At 41.3% G+C, this 27,376-nt stretch overlaps 2 protein-coding genes and 1 long non-coding RNA gene across 3 annotated transcripts; 2 read left to right on the top strand and 1 right to left on the bottom strand.

The window, feature by feature from the left end:
• Window positions 1–1,162: 1,162 nt before the first annotated feature.
• LOC134799021 (piggyBac transposable element-derived protein 3-like) lies at window positions 1,163–2,262 on the bottom strand. The gene is made up of 2 exons (XM_063771443.1): window positions 1,474–2,262; window positions 1,163–1,222 (listed from the first exon to the last, which is right to left on the bottom strand). Exons 1-2 carry the CDS (start codon window positions 2,260–2,262, stop codon window positions 1,163–1,165), a joined length of 849 nt encoding a protein of 282 aa, XP_063627513.1.
• A 10,475-nt stretch (window positions 2,263–12,737) lies between these two features.
• LOC134799022 (uncharacterized) lies at window positions 12,738–13,811 on the top strand. Its single transcript, XM_063771444.1, has 2 exons — window positions 12,738–12,769; window positions 13,145–13,811. The coding sequence occupies exons 1-2, from the start codon at window positions 12,738–12,740 to the stop codon at window positions 13,809–13,811; spliced, it is 699 nt and encodes a 232-aa protein (XP_063627514.1).
• Window positions 13,812–18,252: 4,441 nt separating this feature from the next.
• On the top strand, window positions 18,253–19,329 carry LOC134798577 (uncharacterized). The gene is made up of 3 exons (XR_010145221.1): window positions 18,253–18,423; window positions 18,509–18,688; window positions 18,818–19,329. It is a non-coding gene; the product is annotated as an uncharacterized LOC134798577 (long non-coding RNA).
• The last annotated feature ends 8,047 nt before the right edge of the window (window positions 19,330–27,376 follow it).

Raw genomic sequence — 27,376 nt, forward strand, 5'->3', positions numbered from 1 at the left:
GTCAAGGGGCCTCTCAGACTCTCAGATATCGATTTTCATCAAGATCGGGTCAAAAATAATGAAAACAAAGATGGCGGCCGTTTCGTGAAATCTCGACTTCAGATTCTTGTTAAGGGGCCTCTCGGGCCCTCAGATATTGATTTTCATCAAGATCGGGCTGAAAATAAAGAAAATCAAGATGGCGACCGTTTCGTTAAATTTCGACTTCAGATTCGTGTTAAGGGGCCTATCGGGCCCTCAGAAATCGATTTTTATCAAGATCGGGTTGAAAATAAAGAAAATCAAAATGGCGACCGTTTCGTTAAATTTCGACGTCAGATTCTTGTTAAGGGGCCTCTCGCACTCTCAGATATCGATTCTCATCAAAATCGGGCCGAAAATAAAGAAAATCAAGATGGCAACCGTTTCGTTAAATTTCGACTTCAGATTCGTGTTAAGGAGCCTCTCGGATCATCATATATTGATTTTCATCAAGATCGGGTCGAAAATAAAGAAAATCAAGATGGCGACCGTTTCGTTAAATTTTGACAACAGATTCGTGTTAACCCTAAAGTTGGCAAGGATATAAGTGTACGATTTTTTTTCTTCTTTTGGATTTTTTTAGTTCCTGAACGATAAAAATACATATAAAAAATGTAAAAAAAAATATTTCATTTATATATTTGTATTTATGGCATGTATCCTAATAGATACATTGCCAAGTGTTCTAGATTATAATTGAAAATAACTGCGTATCTTTAAGGATACTTTGCCTGCTGGTGAGATAAATAAAACACAGTCGATTTTGAAAAGAATCTCTATAACAACATATCTTATATTAAATCCAAAAATGGATATTTGACTTATAGCTTTATACCGGCTTAAATTTTTATAACAAAACGAGATCACTTGTTGCACAACTGAGAATCAGATTAAAAAAATATAAACATCTCTAAAAACATAAACGTCCAAAAAAAACTTATCTTCTAACACGTACCTTAACTAATAGGTAGGTATACTTTATGACATATTGTGATAATCATAAAAACAATTGCGATCCTCAGTCAAGCACAGTCTTACATTGCATTTACAGCATACAAATTTGGTTTGCCCTTTGATGCATTTCTTGCAGCGACCTTTAGCCATAAACGTTGGGAAATGGCCTATTTGATCGTATCGACTGTCAATTTGACAATCGGGAGTCAAGAATTTCTTTTTCCCTCCTGGAGTTCTTGTTAGCGCCCTGTGCAATGTAACAAGGCTTTTACTTATTGCACATCTAAAGATCTTCAGTTTTAATGGCTTAGATTCAGTAGTCTCCCTTCTGTAAACCAACCAAGCATTATTAACACAGATGTCGAGGAGCTGGGAAAAGAGGGGTATGTACCATCTATGCGCTTTCATTTCCGTTCTGTACAAAGCAATGAGCATATCGGCGAGGTCTACTCCTCCCATGTGTGAGTTGTAATGGCGAATCATATTAGGACAAGCTACTTGTTGCCTGGTTTTGGTCGCTTTGTTGTATCGCAAAACATTATGACTCGGATGAGCGTCCACATAGGAACTAGCTGCAGTGACACATTTATTATCAAACCATTTGACTATTGCAATATTGCTTTCATTTGAGACTACTTGAGCATGAGCACCACGTCCTTTTTTCTTTAGATTCTTATCAGTGGGTAATTTTTTGTTGGCTTCACGCAAACGATTCGACCTTATAGTACCTAAACTGAAAATCCCATACTCGTTCCTCATATGGTGAATCAATTCTAACGACGTAAAGAAGTTGTCGAAGTATAATACTTTACAAGCAGGCAGCTGAATACTCTGTGATAGTGCTATAACAACTTTTGCACCTAAACCCATACAGTCTTCCTCTTCAGTAAAGGCATGGTAGCGAAAAGTGTCTTCCCCTCCATAAATCAAAAAGTCATACACTAATCCAGTCATTCCTGCTCGAACGAATACCTTATACCCCCATCTGCGAGGTTTATTTTTAACAAATTGCTTTCTTGAGCCCGCTCTTGTGCCTTTATAGGGTACCATCATTTCATCAATGCTGAAATGGTTTTCCTCTTCGACTTTTAAGCAATTAAGACGGACTCTTTCAAGAAATGGTCTGATTTTATAGTATCGATCACCATCGTCCATTTCATTGTCTGCAAAATGAAGATATCGTCGGATTTGTTCGTAACGCTTTAAGCTCATTACATCTGCTATTTTATCGAACCTCAGGAATTTTGACCAATAGTCAGTATAAGCTGGCATATCAATAATACCCATGAGCAGTTCCATAGCGATGAAGTCTTTTATTTCGTCTATAGTAACGTTCAAAGATGTACCTTTTGATTGTACGTGGTATAAATTTGTTTGTTCCACCATCAATTCCATTAAGTCGTCAGATAAGAACATACGGAAATATTCTAAAGGCGGCTTAGTATTAGGAGGCTTGCTAAATATTTTTTCTTCGATTTCTGCACTGCCACGAAAATGCTGAGTCGCCCATTTCACGTTTAACTTTTTTTGTTTAACTACTTTTTTTTTGACGACTTGAGTCTTGTTCTTCTTGGACCGAGTTGCGTTATACGGAGAAGGATTCAAACAATAAGAAGGGGTCATTGGCGCTGCTAATGGCGAGAATGGATGGATGGTGGAAACAGCTGAATTACGTTGCATCTGGCCTTTTTTCATAGTTGAACGGTTCGACTGAACGAGTGGAGTCAGAGGAGAGTATAAAGGTGCTAGTGGACTCGAATCATTAGAACAGGGCCTGGTTAATGTTAGTCGCACAGTTGGAGTCAGGGGTGAGCCTGTAAGAGCCTGTGGACTAGCATCATTAGGGCAAGGTTCGGTCGATGTAAGTTGCACGCATGATTTGTTTCCATCTTTAGTTGATACTAGAATTTCATCAGATTCGCTTTCACTGTCTGACAACAGATGTAAATTTTCTAAAGATGACGCTATAGATGGTGCAGGTGAGCTGTCAGAATTATATATACGTGTGGGAAGTTCTAGTTCATCTTCAGAGGTGTCACTCCTTTCTAGATCAGAGCCTGCTCCTGGCTTGGGTACTAATGCCAAAATTCTTTGAGATCTTGTGATTGGCTGCAAACCACGAAAAAAAAATAGAAATAAATAGATTTTTCTTCATGAACGATGTTTTTTTATACAACTACTCTATTGGCAATGTGTACTTAAATGCACGGGATAAAATATAACTAATAATATACGAAACTCGGCAATGTATCTAGAAATGCACACGACCAAATTGAAGTAAATATATGGTAAGCTGGCAATGTGCATTTAAAGATACATCAAGAAAGACGGTCATATTTTACTTTGAAAAGTAACCTATGTCTATCAAATAACACTAAAAGTGGATAGATCAATTATTAGACTACAAAACAAAACCGTTTGCTACCCGCGAAATTAATAAAAATAAGGAGTTATAATATATGATCACCTTGAAACTCGAAGCCGCACGCGCACGGTCCACCATCTTGCTAGCTACTGTGAAATAGTGTTGCCAGAAAACTAAAATACATATTTTGGCCGGAAGGTTATAAGTTTATCTACCGCTTAGTACCAAAAAAATAATTGAAAACATTTGCTACTACCCGCCAGATTTTTTCAAAAAAAATGTGCATTATTAGATACGATATCGAGTTTAGGGTTAAGGGGCCTCTCGGACCCTCAGATATCGATTTTCATCAAGATCGGGCCGAAAACAAAGAAAATCAAAATGGCGACCGTTTCGTGAAATCTCGACTTCAGATTCTTGTTAAGGGGCCTCTCGGACCCTCAGATATTGATTTTCATCAAGATCGGGCTGAAAATAAAGTAAATCAAGATGGCGAACGTTTCGTTAAATTTCGACTTCAATTCGTGTTAAGGGGCCTCTCGGACCCTCAGATATTGATTTTTATCAAGATCGGGCTGAAAATAAAGAAAATCAAGATGGCGACCGTTTCGTTAAATTTTGACAACAGATTCGTGTTAAGGGGCCTCTCGGACCCTCAGATATCGATTTTCATCAAGATCGGGCCGAAAACAAAGAAAATCAAAATGGCGACCGTTTCGTTAAATTTCGACGTCAGATTCTTGTCAAGAGGCCTCTCGGACTCTCAGATATCGATTTTCATCAAGATCGGGTCAAAAATAATGAAAACAAAGATGGCGGCCGTTTCGTGAAATCTCGACTTCAGATTCTTGTTAAGGGGCCTCTCGGGCCCTCAGATATTGATTTTCATCAAGATCGGGCTGAAAATAAAGAAAATCAAGATGGCGACCGTTTCGTTAAATTTCGACTTCAGATTCGTGTTAAGGGGCCTATCGGGCCCTCAGAAATCGATTTTTATCAAGATCGGGTTGAAAATAAAGAAAATCAAAATGGCGACCGTTTCGTTAAATTTCGACTTTAGATTCGTGTTAAGGGGCCTCTCGGACCCTCAGATATTGATTTTTATCAAGATCAGGCCGAAAATAAAGAAAATCAAGATGGCAACCGTTTCGTTAAATTTCGACTTCAGATTCGTGTTAAGGAGCCTCTCGGATCATCATATATTGATTTTCATCAAGATCGGGTCGAAAATAAAGAAAATCAAGATGGCGACCGTATCGTTAAATTTCGACTTTAGATTCGTGTTAAGGGGCCTCTCGGACCCTCAGTATTGATTTTTAACAAGATCGGGCTGAAAATAAAGAAAATCAAGATGGCGACCGTTTCGTTGAATTTCGACTTCATATTCTTGTTAAGGGGCCTCTCGGACCCTCAGATATCGATTTTCATCAAGATCGGGTTGAAAATAAAGAAAATCAAAATGGCGACCGTTTCGTTAAATTTCGACTTTAGATTCGTGTTAAGGGGCCTCTCGGACCCTCAGATATTGATTTTTATCAAGATCAGGCCGAAAATAAAGAAAATCAAGATGGCGACCGTTTCTTTAAATTTCGACATCATATTCGTGTTAAGGGGCCTCTCGGACCCTCAGATATCGATTTTCATCAAAATCGGGCCGAAAATAAAGTAAATCAAGATGGCGAACGTTTCGTTAAATTTCGACTTCAATTCGTGTTAAGGGGCCTCTCGGACCCTCAGATATTGATTTTTATCAAGATCGGGCTGAAAATAAAGAAAATCAAGATGGCGACCGTTTCGTTAAATTTTGACAACAGATTCGTGTTAAGGGGCCTCTCGGACCCTCAGATATCGATTTTCATCAAGATCGGGCCGAAAACAAAGAAAATCAAAATGGCGACCGTTTCGTTAAATTTCGACTTCAGATTCTTGTTAAGGGGCCTCTCGGACCCTCAGATATTGATTTTCATCAAGATCGGGCTGAAAATAAAGTAAATCAAGATGGCGAACGTTTCGTTAAATTTTGACAACAGATTCGTGTTAAGGGGCCTCTCGGACCCTCAGATATCGATTTTCATCAAGATCGGGCCGAAAACAAAGAAAATCAAAATGGCGACCGTTTCGTTAAATTTCGACGTCAGATTCTTGTCAAGGGGCCTCTCGGACTCTCAGATATCGATTTTCATCAAGATCGGGTCAAAAATAATGAAAACAAAGATGGCGGCCGTTTCGTGAAATCTCGACTTCAGATTCTTGTTAAGGGGCCTCTCGGGCCCTCAGATATTGATTTTCATCAAGATCGGGCTGAAAATAAAGAAAATCAAGATGGCGACCGTTTCGTTAAATTTCGACTTCAGATTCGTGTTAAGGGGCCTATCGGGCCCTCAGAAATCGATTTTTATCAAGATCGGGTTGAAAATAAAGAAAATCAAAATGGCGACCGTTTCGTTAAATTTCGACTTTAGATTCGTGTTAAGGGGCCTCTCGGACCCTCAGATATTGATTTTTATCAAGATCAGGCCGAAAATAAAGAAAATCAAGATGGCGACCGTTTCTTTAAATTTCGACATCATATTCGTGTTAAGGGGCCTCTCGGACCCTCAGATATCGATTTTCATCAAAATCGGGCCGAAAATAAAGAAAATCAAGATGGCAACCGTTTCGTTAAATTTCGACTTCAGATTCGTGTTAAGGAGCCTCTCGGATCATCAGATATTGATTTTCATCAAGATCGGGTCGAAAATAAAGAAAATCAAGATGGCGACCGTATCGTTAAATTTCGACTTTAGATTCGTGTTAAGGGGCCTCTCGGACCCTCAGTATTGATTTTTATCAAGATCGGGCTGAAAATAAAGAAAATCAAGATGGCGACCGTTTCGTTAAATTTCGACTTCAATTCGTGTTAAGGGGCCTCTCGGACCCTCAGATATTGATTTTTATCAAGATCGGGCTGAAAATAAAGAAAATCAAGATGGCGACCGTTTCGTTCAATTTTGACAACAGATTCGTGTTAAGGGGCCTCTCGGACCCTCAGATATCGATTTTCATCAAGATCGGGCCGAAAACAAAGAAAATCAAAATGGCGACCGTTTCGTTAAATTTCGACGTCAGATTCTTGTCAAGGGGCCTCTCGGACTCTCAGATATCGATTTTCATCAAGATCGGGTCAAAAATAATGAAAACAAAGATGGCGGCCGTTTCGTGAAATCTCGACTTCAGATTCTTGTTAAGGGGCCTCTCGGACCCTCAGATATTGATTTTTATCAAAATCAGGCCGAAAATAAAGAAAATCAAGATGGCGACCGTTTCTTTAAATTTCGACATCATATTCGTGTTAAGGGGCCTCTCGGACCCTCAGATATCGATTTTCATCAAAATCGGGCCGAAAATAAAGAAAATCAAGATGGCAACCGTTTCGTTAAATTTCGACTTCAGATTCGTGTTAAGGAGCCTCTCGGATCATCATATATTGATTTTCATCAAGATCGGGTCGAAAATAAAGAAAATCAAGATGGCGACCGTATCGTTAAATTTCGACTTTAGATTCGTGTTAAGGGGCCTCTCGGACCCTCAGTATTGATTTTTATCAAGATCGGGCTGAAAATAAAGAAAATCAAGATGGCGACCGTTTCGTTGAATTTCGACTTCATATTCTTGTTAAGGGGCCTCTCGGACCCTCAGATATCGATTTTCATCAAGATCGGGTTGAAAATAAAGAAAATCAAAATGGCGATCGTTTCGTTAAATTTCGACTTTAGATTCGTGTTAAGGGGCCTCTCGGACCCTCAGATATTGATTTTTATCAAGATCAGGCCGAAAATAAAGAAAATCAAGATGGCGACCGTTTCTTTAAATTTCGACATCATATTCGTGTTAAGGGGCCTCTCGGACCCTCAGATATCGATTTCATCAAAATCGGGCCGAAAATAAAGTAAATCAAGATGGCGAACGTTTCGTTAAATTTCGACTTCAATTCGTGTTAAGGGGCCTCTCGGACCCTCAGATATTGATTTTTATCAAGATCGGGCTGAAAATAAAGAAAATCAAGATGGCGACCGTTTCGTTAAATTTTGACAACAGATTCGTGTTAAGGGGCCTCTCGGACCCTCAGATATCGATTTTCATCAAGATCGGGCCGAAAACAAAGAAAATCAAAATGGCGACCGTTTCGTTAAATTTCGACTTCAGATTCTTGTTAAGGGGCCTCTCGGACCCTCAGATATTGATTTTCATCAAGATCGGGCTGAAAATAAAGTAAATCAAGATTTCGAACGTTTCGTTAAATTTTGACAACAGATTCGTGTTAAGGGGCCTCTCGGGCCCTCAGATATTGATTTTCATCAAGATCGGGCTGAAAATAAAGAAAATCAAGATGGCGACCGTTTCGTTAAATTTCGACTTCAGATTCGTGTTAAGGGGCCTATCGGCACAGATTAATAAATAGTTACTACGTAACAGATACTTCATTCCCAAACAAAAGCGAAAATACCTACGCTATAATAGCCTACAAAACCTTAATAATAATACCTGCTGCTCAGGACAAGAAGAAATGTACCATAAGTACGCGCACAAAGAGTCGAGACTGTGTTGCCCGCCGTGCGAGTCACGTGCTAACGCGTCATCGTAAGAATGCGCTAGGGTTGTAGGCATCTACCTATGATGATTATTGTAATAAAACGAATGTTGCGGATCAACCATATTTTTTATTAGTCAATCAAATATGTTTTAGTTTTATATAATGATTTATATTTTCTTCCCTTCTCGGAATTCTCTGTTATTAAATTTTATAGTTGTAAATATCCTAAATTGCGTAAATAATTTTAATAAATACTCAGGAGCAAAGCAACGGAAAATCAACGGTTTTTAAAGTTGTAATTCGGTGCTACCAGGCCGATTAATTATTACGTCGTCAAAATTATTTAAAAATACCTTTTTTAAATAATTTTGAAATTTTCTAACCCTTCAATATAATTCTTAAACGTTTCAGGTGGGACCTTTAGCCCGCCATAAAAAGATGAATCTTTATTATAGGCTTTTTCCTTTGTTTTTTGACTTTAACACCCATTTACTGCACAATAATTACGTGGTTTCGGCATTTCGAAGCGTAAGCGCGGGAAACGTGCGGTGCGAGCGTTCAGGCGGGCGTTAAGCGGCCCTCTGTCGGTTGTATCGTCGACGATACGCCGAGCGGTAGGCATATAGCGCGTGGCCTTGAGCGTGTGACGGAGGCCTGCTATCGGGCCCTCAGAAATCGATTTTTATCAAGATCGGGTTGAAAATAAAGAAAATCAAAATGGCGACCGTTTCGTTAAATTTCGACTTTAGATTCGTGTTAAGGGGCCTCTCGGACCCTCAGATATTGATTTTTATCAAGATCAGGCCGAAAATAAAGAAAATCAAGATGGCGACCGTTTCTTTAAATTTCGACATCATATTCGTGTTAAGGGGCCTCTCGGACCCTCAGATATCGATTTTCATCAAAATCGGGCCGAAAATAAAGAAAATCAAGATGGCAACCGTTTCGTTAAATTTCGACTTCAGATTCGTGTTAAGGAGCCTCTCGGATCATCAGATATTGATTTTCATCAAGATCGGGTCGAAAATAAAGAAAATCAAGATGGCGACCGTATCGTTAAATTTCGACTTTAGATTCGTGTTAAGGGGCCTCTCGGACCCTCAGTATTGATTTTTATCAAGATCGGGCTGAAAATAAAGAAAATCAAGATGGCGACCGTTTCGTTAAATTTCGACTTCAATTCGTGTTAAGGGGCCTCTCGGACCCTCAGATATTGATTTTTATCAAGATCGGGCTGAAAATAAAGAAAATCAAGATGGCGACCGTTTCGTTCAATTTTGACAACAGATTCGTGTTGAAGGGGCCTCTCGGACCCTCAGATATCGATTTTCATCAAGATCGGGCCGAAAACAAAGAAAATCAAAATGGCGACCGTTTCGTTAAATTTCGACTTCAGATTCTTGTTAAGGGGCCTCTCGGACCCTCAGATATTGATTTTCATCAAGATCGGGCTGAAAATAAAGTAAATCAAGATTTCGAACGTTTCGTTAAATTTTGACAACAGATTCGTGTTAAGGGGCCTCTCGGACCCTCAGATATCGATTTTCATCAAGATCGGGCCGAAAACAAAGAAAATCAAAATGGCGACCGTTTCGTTAAATTTCGACGTCAGATTCTTGTCAAGGGGCCTCTCGGACTCTCAGATATCGATTTTCATCAAGATCGGGTCAAAAATAATGAAAACAAAGATGGCGGCCGTTTCGTGAAATCTCGACTTCAGATTCTTGTTAAGGGGCCTCTCGGGCCCTCAGATATTGATTTTCATCAAGATCGGGCTGAAAATAAAGAAAATCAAGATGGCGACCGTTTCGTTAAATTTCGACTTTAGATTCGTGTTAAGGGGCCTCTCGGACCCTCAGATATTGATTTTTATCAAGATCAGGCCGAAAATAAAGAAAATCAAGATGGCAACCGTTTCGTTAAATTTCGACTTCAGATTCGTGTTAAGGAGCCTCTCGGATCATCAGATATTGATTTTCATCAAGATCGGGTCGAAAATAAAGAAAATCAAGATGGCGACCGTATCGTTAAATTTCGACTTTAGATTCGTGTTAAGGGGCCTCTCGGACCCTCAGTATTGATTTTTATCAAGATCGGGCTGAAAATAAAGAAAATCAAGATGGCGACCGTTTCGTTAAATTTCGACTTCAATTCGTGTTAAGGGGCCTCTCGGACCCTCAGATATTGATTTTTATCAAGATCGGGCTGAAAATAAAGAAAATCAAGATGGCGACCGTTTCGTTCAATTTTGACAACAGATTCGTGTTAAGGGGCCTCTCGGACCCTCAGATATCGATTTTCATCAAGATCGGGCCGAAAACAAAGAAAATCAAAATGGCGACCGTTTCGTTAAATTTCGACTTCAGATTCTTGTTAAGGGGCCTCTCGGACCCTCAGATATTGATTTTCATCAAGATCGGGCTGAAAATAAAGTAAATCAAGATGGCGAACGTTTCGTTAAATTTTGACAACAGATTCGTGTTAAGGGGCCTCTCGGACCCTCAGATATCGATTTTCATCAAGATCGGGCCGAAAACAAAGAAAATCAAAATGGCGACCGTTTCGTTAAATTTCGACGTCAGATTCTTGTCAAGGGGCCTCTCGGACTCTCAGATATCGATTTTCATCAAGATCGGGTCAAAAATAATGAAAACAAAGATGGCGGCCGTTTCGTGAAATCTCGACTTCAGATTCTTGTTAAGGGGCCTCTCGGGCCCTCAGATATTGATTTTCATCAAGATCGGGCTGAAAATAAAGAAAATCAAGATGGCGACCGTTTCTTTAAATTTCGACATCATATTCGTGTTAAGGGGCCTCTCGGACCCTCAGATATCGATTTTCATCAAAATCGGGCCGAAAATAAAGAAAATCAAGATGGCAACCGTTTCGTTAAATTTCGACTTCAGATTCGTGTTAAGGAGCCTCTCGGATCATCAGATATTGATTTTCATCAAGATCGGGTCGAAAATAAAGAAAATCAAGATGGCGACCGTATCGTTAAATTTCGACTTTAGATTCGTGTTAAGGGGCCTCTCGGACCCTCAGTATTGATTTTTATCAAGATCGGGCTGAAAATAAAGAAAATCAAGATGGCGACCGTTTCGTTAAATTTCGACTTCAATTCGTGTTAAGGGGCCTCTCGGACCCTCAGATATTGATTTTTATCAAGATCGGGCTGAAAATAAAGAAAATCAAGATGGCGACCGTTTCGTTCAATTTTGACAACAGATTCGTGTTAAGGGGCCTCTCGGACCCTCAGATATCGATTTTCATCAAGATCGGGCCGAAAACAAAGAAAATCAAAATGGCGACCGTTTCGTTAAATTTCGACTTCAGATTCTTGTTAAGGGGCCTCTCGGACCCTCAGATATTGATTTTCATCAAGATCGGGCTGAAAATAAAGTAAATCAAGATGGCGAACGTTTCGTTAAATTTTGACAACAGATTCGTGTTAAGGGGCCTCTCGGACCCTCAGATATCGATTTTCATCAAGATCGGGCCGAAAACAAAGAAAATCAAAATGGCGACCGTTTCGTTAAATTTCGACGTCAGATTCTTGTCAAGGGGCCTCTCGGACTCTCAGATATCGATTTTCATCAAGATCGGGTCAAAAATAATGAAAACAAAGATGGCGGCCGTTTCGTGAAATCTCGACTTCAGATTCTTGTTAAGGGGCCTCTCGGGCCCTCAGATATTGATTTTCATCAAGATCGGGCTGAAAATAAAGAAAATCAAGATGGCGACCGTTTCGTTAAATTTCGACTTCAGATTCGTGTTAAGGGGCCTATCGGGCCCTCAGAAATCGATTTTTATCAAGATCGGGTTGAAAATAAAGAAAATCAAAATGGCGACCGTTTCGTTAAATTTCGACTTTAGATTCGTGTTAAGGGGCCTCTCGGACCCTCAGATATTGATTTTTATCAAGATCAGGCCGAAAATAAAGAAAATCAAGATGGCGACCGTTTCTTTAAATTTCGACATCATATTCGTGTTAAGGGGCCTCTCGGACCCTCAGATATCGATTTTCATCAAAATCGGGCCGAAAATAAAGAAAATCAAGATGGCAACCGTTTCGTTAAATTTCGACTTCAGATTCGTGTTAAGGAGCCTCTCGGATCATCAGATATTGATTTTCATCAAGATCGGGTCGAAAATAAAGAAAATCAAGATGGCGACCGTATCGTTAAATTTCGACTTTAGATTCGTGTTAAGGGGCCTCTCGGACCCTCAGTATTGATTTTTATCAAGATCGGGCTGAAAATAAAGAAAATCAAGATGGCGACCGTTTCGTTGAATTTCGACTTCATATTCTTGTTAATGGGCCTCTCGGACCCTCAGATATCGATTTTCATCAAGATCGGGTCAAAAATAAAGAAAACAAAGATGGCGGTCGTTTCGTGAAATTTCGACTTCAGATTCTTGTTAAGGGGCCTCTCGGATCCTCAGATATCGATTTTCATCAAGGTCGGGTCACAAATAAAGAAAACAAAGATGGCGGCCGTTTCGTGAAATTTCGACTTCAGAATCTTGTTAAGGGGCCTCTAGGACCCTCAGATATCGTTTTTCATCAAGATCGGGCGGAAAATAAAGAAAATCAAGATGGCGACCGTTTCGTTAAATTTCGACATCAGATTTGTGTTAAGGGGCCCGCGGGCCCTCAGATATCGATTTTTATCAAGATCGGGTCGAAAATAAAGAAAATAAAGATGGCGGATTTTTCGTTTAAAATTCACTTGAGATCCGCGTTAAGGGGCCTCTCGGGTCCCCAAACATCGTTTATCTGAAAAAAATAAAATAATGGCCATTTTTCAATTTATCATTTCTATGATAGACACAAACACATCGAGGAAGCACAGGTATCATAATATAATCAAAACTAGGCGTCAGTAAATATTCGAAATTGGAATGTTCTACATCGCGCTATCGAAATTTTTCCTGTCGCGTATATATACCTCTGAGTCAATTCTAGGGAGGTTGGTCGGGGAGGCGGGTACTGGACTCCGACCGAGTGCCGCTGGCACATGAACATTATTAGTCACACTTAAAGGTCGGGCGAAGCCCGACATTCAGCGCGCTTTGCGCGCTCTTACATACACACTTAAAGGTCGGGCGAAGCCCGACATTCAGCGCGCTTCGCGCGCTCTTACATACAGGGCGCCTGCGGCGCCCATCACACTTAAAGGTCGGGCGAAGCCCGACATTCATCGCGCTTCGCGCGCTCTTACATACAGGGCGCCCGCGGCGCCCATCACACTTAAAGGTCGGGCGAAGCCCGACATTCAGCGCGCTTATAGGGCGCCCGGGGCGCCCATCACACTTAAAGGTCGGGCGAAGCCCGACATTCATCGCGCTTCGCGCGCTCTTACATACAGGGCGCCCGCGGCGCCCTTCACGCTTAAAGGTCGGGCAAAGCCCGACATTCAGCGCGCTTCGCGCGCTCTTACATACAGGGCGCCCGCGGCGCCCTTCACGCTTAAAGGTCGGGCGAAGCACGACATTCATCGCGCTTCGCGCGCTCTTACATACAGGGCGCCCGCGGCGCCCTTCACGCTTAAAGGTCGGGCGAAGCCCGACATTCAGCGCGCTTCGCGCGCTCTTACATACAGGGCGCCCGCGGCGCCCTTCACGCTTAAAGGTCGGGCGAAGCCCGACATTCATCGCGCTTCGCGCGCTCTTACATACAGGGCGCCCGCGGCGCCCTTCACGCTTAAAGGTCGGGCGAAGCCCGACATTCATCACGCTTCGCGCGCTCTTACATACAGGGCGCCTGCGGCGCCCTTCACACCTCTTACATACAGGGCGCCTACGGCGCCCTTCACGTACAGGGTGCCTGCGGCGCCCTTTACACTTAACAGGACATTCAGCGCCCTTCGCGACAACAATCAAGCACCGTCTTAAACTAGTACTTATTATTATTTTCATTTTTATTTCTCCTATTATTATATTCTCTTTATTTATTTTTCGTCTTAAGTTAGGTTTGTTATAATATGAATATAAAAGTAAAATATAAAAAAACACTTACAAAACAATAAAAAATACATATAAACACATTATAAAAAACCTAACCTAGGGTGCCGCCGGCAGCGGAGCTTGGCCCAAGCTGCCGGTGGTCAGGGCCGCAGAGTGAGGAACCGACGTACTATACGCGCCGTGTCCAATATTACCGCCTTCTGCATCTGACCCTTGATCCAACCACCCAGCGAGAGTCTCTCTAGGTGTTGGTCGAGACTCTTCGCTATGAGACCGTTCGCTGACACAACTATCGGAACAATGATCGTCGAGTCAACATCCCACATGGCGGTAATCTCGTGAGCTAAGTCTAGGTACTTGCTGGACTTGTCCTTCTCGGCCTTCACGAGATTCTCATCATGGGGGATGGTGACGTCGGCGAGCACGGCCCGGCGCTGCGATCGGTCTATCAGCACGATGTCAGGCTTATTGGCGACAATAGTCCTGTCAGTGATGATAGATCGATCCCAATAGAGCGTGGCACGACCATTCTCGAGAACAGGCGCAGGTAAGTACTTGTAGTACGGTACTTCGCGGTCCACAAGGCCGTATAGAAGAGCAAGTTGCTGGTGAATAATCCTGGCTACGAGATTATGTCTGTGCAAGTACTCACCGTTAGCAAGATGAGAACAACCGGAAATGATATGCCTGAGTGACTCTCCGGGACGGCGGCATGCCCGACAAATGTCGACCGTACCGTCCTTCAGGATATATTTCCGATAGTTGTTCGTCATCATCACTTCGTCCGCAATTGCACAGGCAAAACCCTCGGTTTCTCCGAAGAGGTCCCCGAATCGTAACCAGTTCACCGACGCGAGCAGGTCCACATCGGGTCCCGTGAGGGCCTTGTAGAACCGCCCGTGTAGCGCCTTACTCTCCCATGCCGCCTTGCGATCCGCAGTACTTAGTACCACAGGTTTGCGCCAGTTCTCGTTTGCCAAGGAGAGCGGCGTGAGGTTCCTGTCTACTGCCACCACATCACGATGCATCCCACACTCGTTGTTAAGGAAATAATTCCTGAGATTGTACACCTCGCGGTTGTGGAGATCCTTGGCGTTTAGGAAGCCTCGGCCTCCACACTTCCGTGGGATGTACAATCTCATAACTGACGAGCGTGGGTGTAGCATGCGATGTGTGGTGAGCAGTGACCGGACCCTCCGATCCAGGGCATCCAGCTCGGTCTGAGTCCACCTTAGTATGCCAAAGGAGTATGTGAGAAGAGGCATTACCCAGGCGTTGAAGGCGCGCACTTTGTTGCCTCCTGACAAAAGACTGTTAAGGACTTTTGTGAGCCGACTGAAAAAGCGCTCCTTCACCGACCGTCTAATACCCTCGTCCTCAATACCCAACGACTGTGACATACCAAGGTATTTATAGGTCTCTGATTCGGAGATAGACCTGAAAGACATTGTCTCAGAAAGTTGTAAATTTGTTGAATTTACAACCTTCCCCCGCTGTACATGCATAACCGCACATTTATCGACACCAAACTCCATGTTGATGGCACTACTGAAGACTTCGGTGGTTTTCAGTAGCTCCAACAAGCCTTGGGTATTTGGTGCAAATAATTTGAGGTCATCCATGTACAGAAGGTGAGAAATAACTTCACCCTCTCTCCGAAGCCGGCAACCTAGTCCCAAATCCTTCAGCAAGGTGCTGAGGGGATTCAGAGCTAGGCAGAACCATAGCGGACTCAGACTGTCGCCCTGAAATATTCCTCGCTCAATCCTTATAAAATCCTGTGGGCCAGGTCGGTCATCCCCGCCTCCTGGTTGACGAAGGACTGTGGTCCACTGCCCCATACACGCGCTTAGGAAGGCTCTCAAAGCTGCATCAACTTTGTACAGCTCTAAGACCCTCCCCAGCCATGAATGAGGCACCGAATCATAGGCCTTCTTGTAGTCAATCCAAGCGGCTGAGAGGGCCCCCCTGGTCCGCCGGATTTGTTGGCAGATGGTCATGTCTATGAGGAGGAGCTCTTTAGTACCACGGGACCCAACCCTACATCCATTTTGAGCAGAGGCCAAAATATTGTTTGCGACAATGTGCGCGTTGATTTTTGCTCTCAAAATGGATGTAAGGAGCTTGTAGAGTGTAGGCAAGCATGTGATGGGTCTGTAGTTCTTCGCTTCCGTGGTACTACCGGACTTATAGAGCAGGAAGGTGACACCAGTTGTTAAGGAAGGTGGGAGAGAACCAAGTTCGAGGGCTTGTTGAAATTGTGCTGCTAAGTAGGAGTGCGAGCATCGGAACCATTTTAGCCAGAAGTTGTGCAATCCATCCGGCCCAGGACTTTTCCAGTTCTGGGCCGTGCGGATGGCACAACTTACGTCATCGGGGCTGACTTCTATTATTATTATTATTATTCTTTAAGCAGGCAGGCAGTTGTGACAACTGATATTGAGCCGCGTATCCATTAGAGGCAGCCTCGGGTCGAGCAGCCTCAGCTTGAAGCAAACAGCCTCAGTTTGAGGCTGCTCGCTCTGAGGCAAAGGCTCGAGGCACGTTGTGATCAGCTCGAGGCGAATCGCGTCAGCTTGATCCGCAACGCAAGTTTAAAGCCAAAACGCGTCGATCGTCTCCATCAAATGCACGGCTCGGACAGAGGCTCCTTTGAGCACGGTAAAAATACCGATAAAATATGGCTCGGCTCGCGGCCACGAATTTGCTTCGTGTCGCGGCGAGCCTCAGGTTGAGCAAGCGTCTCCACTTGCGCGGCCTCGGGGCGAGGCAGCCGCTCGACCCGAGGCTGCCTCTAATGGATACGCGGCTCAGCCTGTATCCAGTAATCATTAATAGTTATCGTTGTCAAGTAGATGTATAGATGTGCTTGTCTAATTTATTTTTAAATTGGTTCACATTTTGTGCAGAAACCACATCTTCGGGGACTTGAGCTAACTCTCCATGAACTCTTGTATGTAGAGTATATTAAGGACGTTCAATTATTAGGTTGGGTAGTTGGTTATTACACCGAGGATTACCGGGCGAATCGGGCCAGACTAAAAAAGTTGTTGATATTGAGAATATTGCCTACGGCTGGCGTCGCAGGCTCCCAGAAGACATGTACAGCGCTATTTTAGAGCACTCATATCAATTAAATATTTCAGGTATCAACAGATTTTTCATGATGATCCGATTCACCCTATGATCCGATTAGACTCTTTCTACCCTATACGGTTATATATTTTAATTGACATTGAGTAGGGGCCTTTGTTAAACATTTTCTGATTTGCGGGGATTGCTTGGACTAGTTTGTTACGATGGCGTAGATCAGTGGTGGGCAAACTTTCTTCATGAGGGGTCAAAACTTGAAGGAATTTCAGAGGAGGGCCAGATTTACAGCAAAAATGTATTTTTATTATATTGCTGGCCATATTATACATTTATTTAAATGACCGGCGGCGGGCCAGATAAATCCTTTCGCGGGCCGCACCTGGCCCGCGGGCCGTACTTTGCCCACCACTGGCGTAGATTATGGATTGGCGGATTGGGATTTTCGGGAATTGTCAAATAAATTTTTACGTTTTTGAACAAACTTGCAGGTCTCCAGTATGTATAGCGATGTGAGGGTGAGAGCGAAGCAAGTGTTGTGCAAGTCCCTTGGGATCGTCGGCACCTTTGTACCCCACGGGGATGAAGCCGGGAAGATGACCCTTGAAAATCCTGAGGGTTAAGACCGGATTCCGGAGTTTGTGGCAACGGGTGCTTCTATCCTGCCGTCGTGTGATCCGGATCAGGTCGACGTTCGCTGCTTGTCAAACTAAAGGTAATTGTGGCCCTAAAAACAAGATTAGCGGAAGTTATCTCTAAGTTTGTAGCCAGCCTAGTCAGTATTGCCGAATTACGCAACGAAATCACAAGTTTCCGGAATGCTCAAATCTTTACATTATCGCAAGAGCACGATGTTATCAGTTAATTGAAAATGCACTGTACATATACAAGCAATAACAATATTATATTAAGCATGTTTAAAGAATTTGATGTACAGTCAACTGTAAAAATATAGGTGTAGCCAACATACTCAAAAATATGTCCCATAGTTCTTAATTCACTGACATAAGAGTTATGGGACATACCTATTTTTGAGATGATTTTGTAACATAGCGCCAGCTAGTGGTTTTGGTGGAACTTCGTTGTTTCTGTTATTTCTGTTAGTGTTAATTTCTTTTTAGAAATATTGAACATGATTTAATTTAATTATATAGTTTAATTACAAATAAAAATATTTGTATTTCACCTTTTTTCTTGATATTGTGTCGTTGGGTAATTGAACCTTTATGTTTTAAAAGATAGCACAATATGACTGGCAACATGCAGTTCGTGTTGTAAAGAGCACGAAATTTGAAATGGAAGGAAAATAGAATGAGAAGAAAAGACGGCATGGATTTGTGTCAGAACATATATTGATTGTTACAAAAATTAAAATATATTAATATAAAACTCAGCGTGGAAATCCATTGTCGCTGTATATAGTTCCGGAGATACTTATTTTGGTTACTGGGTAAGTAATTCTCGCAATGTTGTGTTTTCACGGCAAAGCGGCTAAATCCAAACTCGGTAAAGACTAAGTTATTTATTCTTTCCAGGGTTTAATATGTCGTGGCAAATGTTCCTTTCCTTTGCCATGTTGCTGAAGAAAGAGGTGCGTGCCCTTGAGCGTGGCAAGCTGATGTAAGAGACGGGTCTTCTCAAGATCGGGACGCCTTCATGGTCATTGTCACGAGTTCCGACCCAAATGCTATTTCTTGACCGCTGCAGACTTTTCTGTAAGTGTTATGATTCGGTTCAGTGTTTAGGTGTCTCTCAGCAGTTGTGCACAAAGCTCTGTGCACAACTGCTGAGAAAAATATAACAAATATCATGAGATTTCTCATGATATTTGTTATATTTTTTAGATCGTCTATCTCGTTCGTCTGGCGGAATGCAGAGGAGTTAACTTGGAGGAATTAACGTCGTCTGTGGCAGCAGGTATGTGTTGGCCCTTAGGTAGCCCTTAGTAAGCTCTTAGTTTACTTGAAGTTCATGTTTTGTTTTGTCATAGATCGGTAACCTTTTGCTTTTGTCACATTTATAATGAATAACTTTAATATCATAACCAAGGTTTACTGTGATCTAATGGACAGTGTTACTTGCCAATTTAATGCTCAGGCGTAACTTTACGTGTTATAATTATCTGAATAAAATTTAACTAAACAACTAGTTTGTTGGTGGTTTATCCTAAGTGTAAGAATACAGATATTAATGAACCAACAGCTCTACCGTTAGCAGTCTGAGCTAGAAGATGTAATTTTAGGGTATGTAGGAGTATTGAGAGAAGAAATAAAACAGCTATTAAGTGGACTCTTGTGTTTTCTTTCCTTTATTACATCCCTAGGTATTATGTAGCCAGCCGGGTACATTTTCATAGGTTTACAGGTTACAATTTGTACACCCATATTTTTACAGTTGACTGTACCTAATACTATACCTATTTGACAATATACATACTATACTTAGGGTCGGTTGCACCAATCCGTTTGTCACCGTTATTGTTCTCGCAATTTTTTTTTGTATGGGAAATTTCATACTTTACTACTGTTTGACGTTAATCAGTCTGTTAAATGTGGTTGGTGCAACTGGGCCCTATTTTATTTAGGTACTTATAGGAAGATTTGAAGGCAAAGGGCTTAAAAGAGGTTTTATTTGGTTTGTAAACTCCATAATAGGTGGGTAGTAATTGGGTGGGTTTTTTTGAATAATAGGATAAGAAATACAGAAATAAGACGTAAGACAAACGTGATAGATGCTTTAGTTCATTGTAAAAAGCTCAAATGAAAGTGGGCTGGCCATATAATACGCATGAACAGTACAAAATGGACTAGAAAAATAACAACTTAGGCAGGACCTATCAGTAACAGAGGTCAAGGGAGACCAAAACAACGATGGAGCGACGAGATTTACAAAGTAGCAAGTAAAGACTGGACGAAAAAGGCAAACGATCGAGAGGCACGGAAAAAATTGGAGGAGGCCTTTACTCGTTAAGAGGTCCTTAATTAAACTAAAATAAATAAATTAATTAAATATATATGACGAAGGGCAGCATGGGTTGTACACAGGATGGCGGGTGGGCGTAGTATCTCGATGTATTACTTCACAGCTAACTCAGTATGCTACCAGTGCATGAAATAAACTTTCGGACTTGTTAACCATACTAGTGCCTACTAAAATATCTAGTCGCTATTGGGATGTATTTGGATTGCACTCAAATAAAAGGATCGCATAAAATCGTTCAAGTCTTTATTAAAATCAAGCTAGGCCGGCTCCAACCGTACACCTCTGACCCGAGAAGATTTAATTCCTTCTCAATTGGAGAAGGGTATCCCAATATGGGACCGGCAATAAACTCGGCGGGACACATCTTTTCAAAACAACACTTCTTCTCTTTATTCTACAAAGGTAAGCTTCTAATCACACGTAAGAAATCAAAATAACACTTGGAATAAAACACTTAGCTAAATGGTTAAAGAACGTTGGATTCTATAAGCTTTCAGAATAATCCTTCAGGTATAAGCCTTCATGAACGTGGCGAATTAGGCACAAGGTTGGCTAACGTCCGATCTCTAGCGCGGCTCAATCAAGTCTGCTGGCGGAGCCTCACCGCTCCTGCCTCGAAATCAAGTTGGCAAACCTGCTCGACCGGTCTACCAACATAACGACAAAACTGGCAACTCGTGCCTACGTTCACCCAAGAGAAACCTCTTGACGTTCCAAAGCCTTCTACCTGTCATCTTAGTTCAACAACACGCCAATAGATGGCGTTACTCTCTACGCAACATTATGAATTTCGTTACAACCCAGTAATACGTAGCCAAACATTGCTAATCGACTTTATACAGGCGTCTTTAACTATGAACTGTAACGCTGCAATACGTCATCCTGGAGTCACGCTCCGACATATATGTAATTACATCGCCTTCTTCATAATAATAATTTAATGAAAAAAAAACAACGGGTTGCACTCCGGGAGTGCCGACAGAAGTGAAAACTCAATGACTAGTCCAAAATGTCTGCAGAACTATATGTATGTATAATTGACCCATCCTCCTTTCTATTGAAAAACTTTAGTTTCGAAATTGCTGGCCAGTGAGCTTAAATTTGTAGCGTTAATTGTTTAAAATTCGAATAGAAATTGTAAAGTTACCTTGCAGACCTCGCATCTAAATATATTTGGTCATGATATTTTGACTTTTATTCACTAGTAGAGTTCACTTTTATTATCGATTTCATCAAGATGAGACTTCAGTATTTCAGCCCGTACAAGATTTGAACATTGAGCTTTATTGCTTAATATAAAAGTCCAGTTTTAAATAATTGACCTGATTATGTATGATACGTTATGACTAAAGTTCTACGGTGAATAATATTGTCCGTCACACATGACGTCAGCGCGTTACGCGTTACGCGTTACGCTGTCTCGAGTTTATCATTTTTTCCCCACCTCAAAAAGTGCTCAGCGCCGCTAAAGAAGTTTTCACTTCAAAAAAGAAAAAATGAAATGAATTATGTATTTTAGTGTGACATGTTTATATATATTTCTTTCTTCATATTACTTAATTCTAATTATTATTTTTAATTATGCTTAGGACATGAATTGTTTTCAAATTATCAAACTAGAGTTAAGTACTTTCACCGACATTTAAATTCAAATTATAATAATGTACACCAAACTATGATTATGGAATGATGCATGTATGTAAAATTAAGGAAATAAAGAGGCTTTTTTATTTATTTAATTGGGTGGGTAATTGTCATTTATTAGTTAATTATGATTGATGTCATAATGACTTTTTTTATTCATTAAAAGTATGAATGACTTAAATAATCTTGCTAAGTTTTAATCAATTCATTGATTAATTACAAAATACCAAACTAAGTTGAGGAGGATCTTTGAGCATCGTTGATATGGAAAAAATGTGTATTATGAATTTGAAGAAAACTGTGTTGTTTTGAATAAAAACCGGACAAGGGCGAGTCGGACTCGCCCACCGAGGGTTCCGTACTTTTTAGTATTTGTTGTTATAGCGGCAACAGAAATACATCATCTGTGAAAATTTCAACTGCCTAGCTATCACGGTTCATGAGATACAGCCTGGTGACGGACGGACGGACAGCGGAGTCTTAGTTATAGGATCCCGTTTTTACCCTTTGGGTACGGAACTCTAAAAATCCCTACTATAGGACAGTGAAAGCAATAATGGAGAAGCTGAAATAGTAAAGATCTCAACAGGAACCCCGTGAAATAGGTACTCTGAAATCTGACGTATTTACCAATTACATCTGTAGAAATAGACCGATCGTTTTCATAACTAATGTGGATAGTGGTGAAGTACCTACTACTTATGAGGCCGGCAACCCCTTTTCACGCCGAGGTATGTATAATGTTATTCGCAAACATACAATGATGATGATGATTGTTTCATGTACTAATTGTTATCATATTAGGCTATTGAGTGCGTGGGGCGTTAAAGGGGAACAAAATTTGATTTTTTTTGCGCCACGACGCACGGTTTATGAGATACAGTTCTATAAAGATTTCTTTTTATTTTTTAGTTATTTAGTCATGCAGAAATCTTCTAAACCGTTCGTGTTAGCGCAAAAATAACCAAAAATGTTTTCTCCTTTAACAACCCTATTTAATCATAACAATATTTAAAACAAAATAGAAAAAAAGCGAAACGAAAACATTTTTTTTTAAATTAATTTTGAAAACAAACAGCCTTTTACAAATAAGTCTTACAAAAATGACTAAACATAGGCCTAAAGTTTCATACGTTACTAAGTTAACTATTACAATAAAAAGTAGGTTACTTAATTATAAATTACCCGTTTAGTTGTAAACAGTACACGCAAATTAAGTAGGTAAGAAAACAGTGCAAAATATTACTAGAAACAGTTTTCAATTCCTAGAAAACAAAATATGCAGAACTTTGTTCTTGAAAACGGACAAACTATGTACAAAAATGTCTATATCATTAAGTGTGATGCATTATACATATTACAAGTGCGCCTAAAAAAAGATTGTTTAGCATACTGTGCCTAGTGAGTATTATATTCTTTGATACTGTGTGCCACAGGAAGAAATAGAAAAGGTAAGTTTAGAACGTGAGAGGAACCGAGAAATTTTGAAGGAAATGTTTTCTAATAGTGGGTTAGAATCTATGTGATTTCTAATAATTTTAAATAAGTATAAAATATATATTATTAGTATATTGTCACGTATATAGTAACGGACACTCCAGGGCTATTAAACGTGGCAGCCAAATTCTATGGGAAACTATATGAGTCACAAAATACACACTACTTGACGGGCGGTACAGAGTGCTCACGTGCAACTCTGACAAAACATTACACTGAAGACATTCCAGATATTAGTACCTATGAAGTTAAGCAGGCTATGAAACAACTTAAGCAATACAAAGCTCCGGGAGAAGATGGCATTACCACAGAACTGCTCAAAGCAGGTGGACGCCCGATACTGAAAGAACTGCGATGGATCTTTAACGAAGCTCTGTTCACCGGTGAAATACCAGAAGAGTGGCAGAATAGCATGGTCACATTATTTCACAAGAAAGGCGCCAAAACAAGTCTTAAGAATTACCGCCCTATTGCCCTCCTAAGCCAAGTGTACAAAGTATTCTCACGAGTTGTCACATCGAGAATATCACGAAGATTGGACGAATACCAGCCTAAAGAGCAGGCGGGCTTCAGGAGCGGTTTTAGTACAGTCGATCATATTTTCACAGTAAGGCAAGTGATACAAAAGTCACTTGAGTACAATATACCACTTTACCTTGCCTTCGTGGATTATGAGAAGGCGTTCGATACGGTGGAGCATTGGGCAGTTTTTGACTCCTTAAAACGTTGCCGAATAGACTACAGATACATCCACCTGTTGAAAAACCTTTACCGCTCAGCGACAATGACAGTGCAAATTCAAGGCTCCAGAACCTCAATACCACTCGGAAGAGGAGTGCGTCAAGGTGACGTAATATCTCCAAAACTTTTCACAAATGCACTAGAAGATGTATTTAAACACTGTAACTGGGACGGCAGAGGTATCAAGATAGATGGAGAGTACTTAAACCACCTACGCTTTGCTGACGACATTGTTTTACTCGCAGAGACACCTGAAGATCTCGAACACATGCTCAATGATCTAAGCCAGGCATCGATGCGAGTTGGCCTGAAAATGAATATGGAGAAAACAAAGTGGATGAGCACCGCTGAAAAGGCAACCATTTCATTGGAAGGCAAAACGATGGAGAGAGTAAGCGATTACGTATATTTGGGCCAGAAAATAACGCTTGACGGTAACCCCTTGGATGCCGAAATTAGTAGGCGCATTCAATTGGGTTGGGGCGCATTTGGAAAGCTAGGCGATGTTTTCAAGTCCAAAATCCCACAGTCACTGAAAACCAGGGTCTACAACCAATGCGTCCTCCCAGTGATGACCTACGCATGCGAGACATGGACGTTGACCGTCGGAAGGGTGCGCCAGCTAAAAGTGGCACAGAGAGCCATGGAGCGCGCGATGCTCGGGATCTCCCTGCGAGACAGAATTCGAAATGAGGACATTCGCCAACGCACGAGAGTTACCGACATCGCCAAAAGAATTGCGCAACTGAAGTGGGAATGGGCCGGCCATATCTGCCGCAGGGATGACGACCGATGGGGCCAGCGAGTACTGTTCTGGAGACCTCGACTGGGAAGCCGGAGGGACGGAAAACCACGAGCCAGATGGTCGGACGACATTAGAAAGACGGCAGGGCCGACCTGGCATAGAACCGCCGCATACAGAACAACATGGAAATCCATGAAAGAGGCATATGTTCAGCAGTGGACGCAAATATGCTGAGAAGAGAGAAGAGAGAAGAGATATTGTCACGTAATTATTCCTTGCCCGGCAGGGGCTCTCCCAGAGGAAACTCACGGACAATTAAAGTTACTAAATTAAATAAAAACTAAATCTTACCAAAAGCTCAAGCAGGTGCTAAACTTATTTCCATCAGCTATTCAGGGCGATAAAGGATATGAAATGAAAGTTAGATTTTGTGACACATCGTTTATTACTAATTCGAACACGGGCAGTTATTCTACATGTAAATCATTAAGCTAGCATAAGCACCTTATTTTAATAATGTCAGACGACAGAGCTGGGTCGTGCCAGAAATGGTTCTAAAATGATTTACAAGCAGACCTATCTAAATTTGTTAGTCCCTAAATTATCATTTGCCATCACATATGATTCTACTAAATTCTTTAACTTTAAATTTGGAAAATGCTTCTAGGATGGAAGGAAAGCGTACACCAACCTCATAACACTGTTCCACCAGTTCAAGCCCGACGTGTCATTCTCCGCTGTGCCGGAGCCGATTTGCAGCAGCGGGAATCTGACCCGACACCGCAGAGCAACACCGAAGGACTAAGGTCTCAGTTTGAAGGTGACGTCACCTCCAATCAGCAGAAGAGCGAAATTCTTATGGCGAACTGCTCACCAGACACACTTGAAGTTTTAGGAATATGGACAGACTTCCATACTCTGACATGCGAACTGATTTCACATACGTAGTAACATAAAAACGAAAACCCCAGTCAGCTGAAAGAAACAATTCAAGATTAATAACTAGAAGCATGTGCTCTGCTAACCTAAGAGACATTATATGATCTAAGTTTCTCACCAGCTGGAAATTCCTAGAGTGGACTCATCTCACAGCTCTGATACTCCCTCCCAACCACATTGTTTTACCAGCAGACTGGAAACAAAGCGAAATGGTCAAACAAAGATTCAACAAGGAGTTGCACCTGAGGACATCTATATATTATCATATTCTACTTACTGTTTGTGGCAAAATAACAACAGCATGAGCTCCCTAGCTCATGGATGCAGCGGCTACTGCATAACCAAGCCTCTGATCGATGCTACCAGAGCATGATGTACTTCGGTTCACTGTTCTATGTATAAAAGATGCCCATCCAGGGCGAAAACCAGCCAGGAAATGATCTCAAGCCATTCTGTCCCTGGGATGACACAATCAAAATAACAGTAACTAATGAAATTCATGGAATAATTTTATATGCAAGTATAACCCAAAGAAATAAATCATATTCAATTATTTGAATATATTTCAACCTATTTTGTATTTATAAATTAAGTTTTTGATTTAAATATTTATTAATATTATTCCATAAATTTAGGATTTAATTTGAAGTAGCAACACCATCAGCTTCAATTTGTTTCTTATTGGCTGAATGCCTGTCATGTATATTGTTGCTACATCAAAGACTTCCTTGCCATAGAACAAAACTACACCATATTCGAGACAATCCTAAAAACGTTAAACTGAGCTAACCATACAAAGTGCCGTGTCACAATATGCTCTTCTTTTTTTTATTATTATGAATGGGCTTACTCATGGCCACAGACTAGTCGAGGCGTAGTCGTGGTCTACGATGGAGCGAGCTCGCCCAGAAGGTGCCTGTACAGTCTTGATTTGAAGGTTGCCGGGTTATAAGAACACGGAAATATAGACGCCGGCAAGGAATTCCATTCCTTGGCAGTGCGCAAAGGAAAGAAGAAGCAAAGCGCTTCGTGCGAATTGGTGGAATATCTACCAAGTAAGGATGGAAACCGGCCGTGCGGGCGTGCGTTCTTTTTTCCAAAGGAGGAAGCCCATGTCTAGCTGCTGACGAAAGATAGTCACAGTTATAGCGGCCGGTTCTATAATCAAGGGACTTCCAAAAAACAACGGGTTGCACTCCGGGAGTGCCGACAGAAGTGAAAACTCAATAACTAGTCCAAAATGTTTGCAGCACTATGTATAATTGACCCATCCTCCTTTCTATTGAAAAACTTTAGTTCCGAAATTGCTGGCCAGTGAACTTAAATTTGTAGCGTTAATTGTTTAAAATTCGAATATAAATTGTAAAGTTACCTTGCAGACGTCGCATCTAAATATATTTGGTCATGATATTTTGAGTTTTATTCACCAGTACTAGAGTTCACTTTAATTAGCGATTTCATCAAGATGAGACTTTATTGAATTATTGAATTATATTGGAGTGATATAAAGTTAGAATGTAACTGTGAGATCCTCGTATTTCAGCCCGTACAAGATTAGAACATTGAGCTTTATTGCTTAATATAAAAGTCCAGTTTTAAATAATTGACCTGATTATGATACGTTATGACTAAAGTTCTTTGGTGAATAACATTGTCCGTCACACATGACATAAGTCACGCAAGCGCCCTGCGCCGCCTACATGAAACAGCCGGCTCAGGCATACATTTTCGCCGTGCGGTAGAAAGAGAGGAGAGACGCCTTCGCGTTACGCGTTACGCTGTCCCGATGATCATTTTTTCCCCACCTCAAAAAGTGCTCAGCGCCACTAAAGAAGTTTTCACTTCAAAAAATTTC

This window comes from Cydia splendana, chromosome 17 (assembly GCF_910591565.1).
Source record: "Cydia splendana chromosome 17, ilCydSple1.2, whole genome shotgun sequence".
NCBI lineage: Eukaryota > Metazoa > Arthropoda > Insecta > Lepidoptera > Tortricidae > Cydia > Cydia splendana.

Bases quoted from the DNA above. Each gene is read 5' to 3' on its own strand.
- LOC134799021 (XM_063771443.1), bottom strand. From the start codon at position 2,262: ATGGGTATTATTGATATGCCAGCTTATACTGACTATTGGTCAAAATTC. The intron at 1,223-1,473 runs GTAGCTTGTCCT...TACATTGCACAG, and splicing joins CGACCAAAACCAGGCAACAA to GGCGCTAACAAGAACTCCAG.
- LOC134799022 (XM_063771444.1), top strand. From the start codon at position 12,738: ATGATAGACACAAACACATCGAGGAAGCACAG. The intron at 12,770-13,144 runs GTATCATAATAT...TCTTACATACAG, and splicing joins AACACATCGAGGAAGCACAG to GGCGCCCGCGGCGCCCATCA.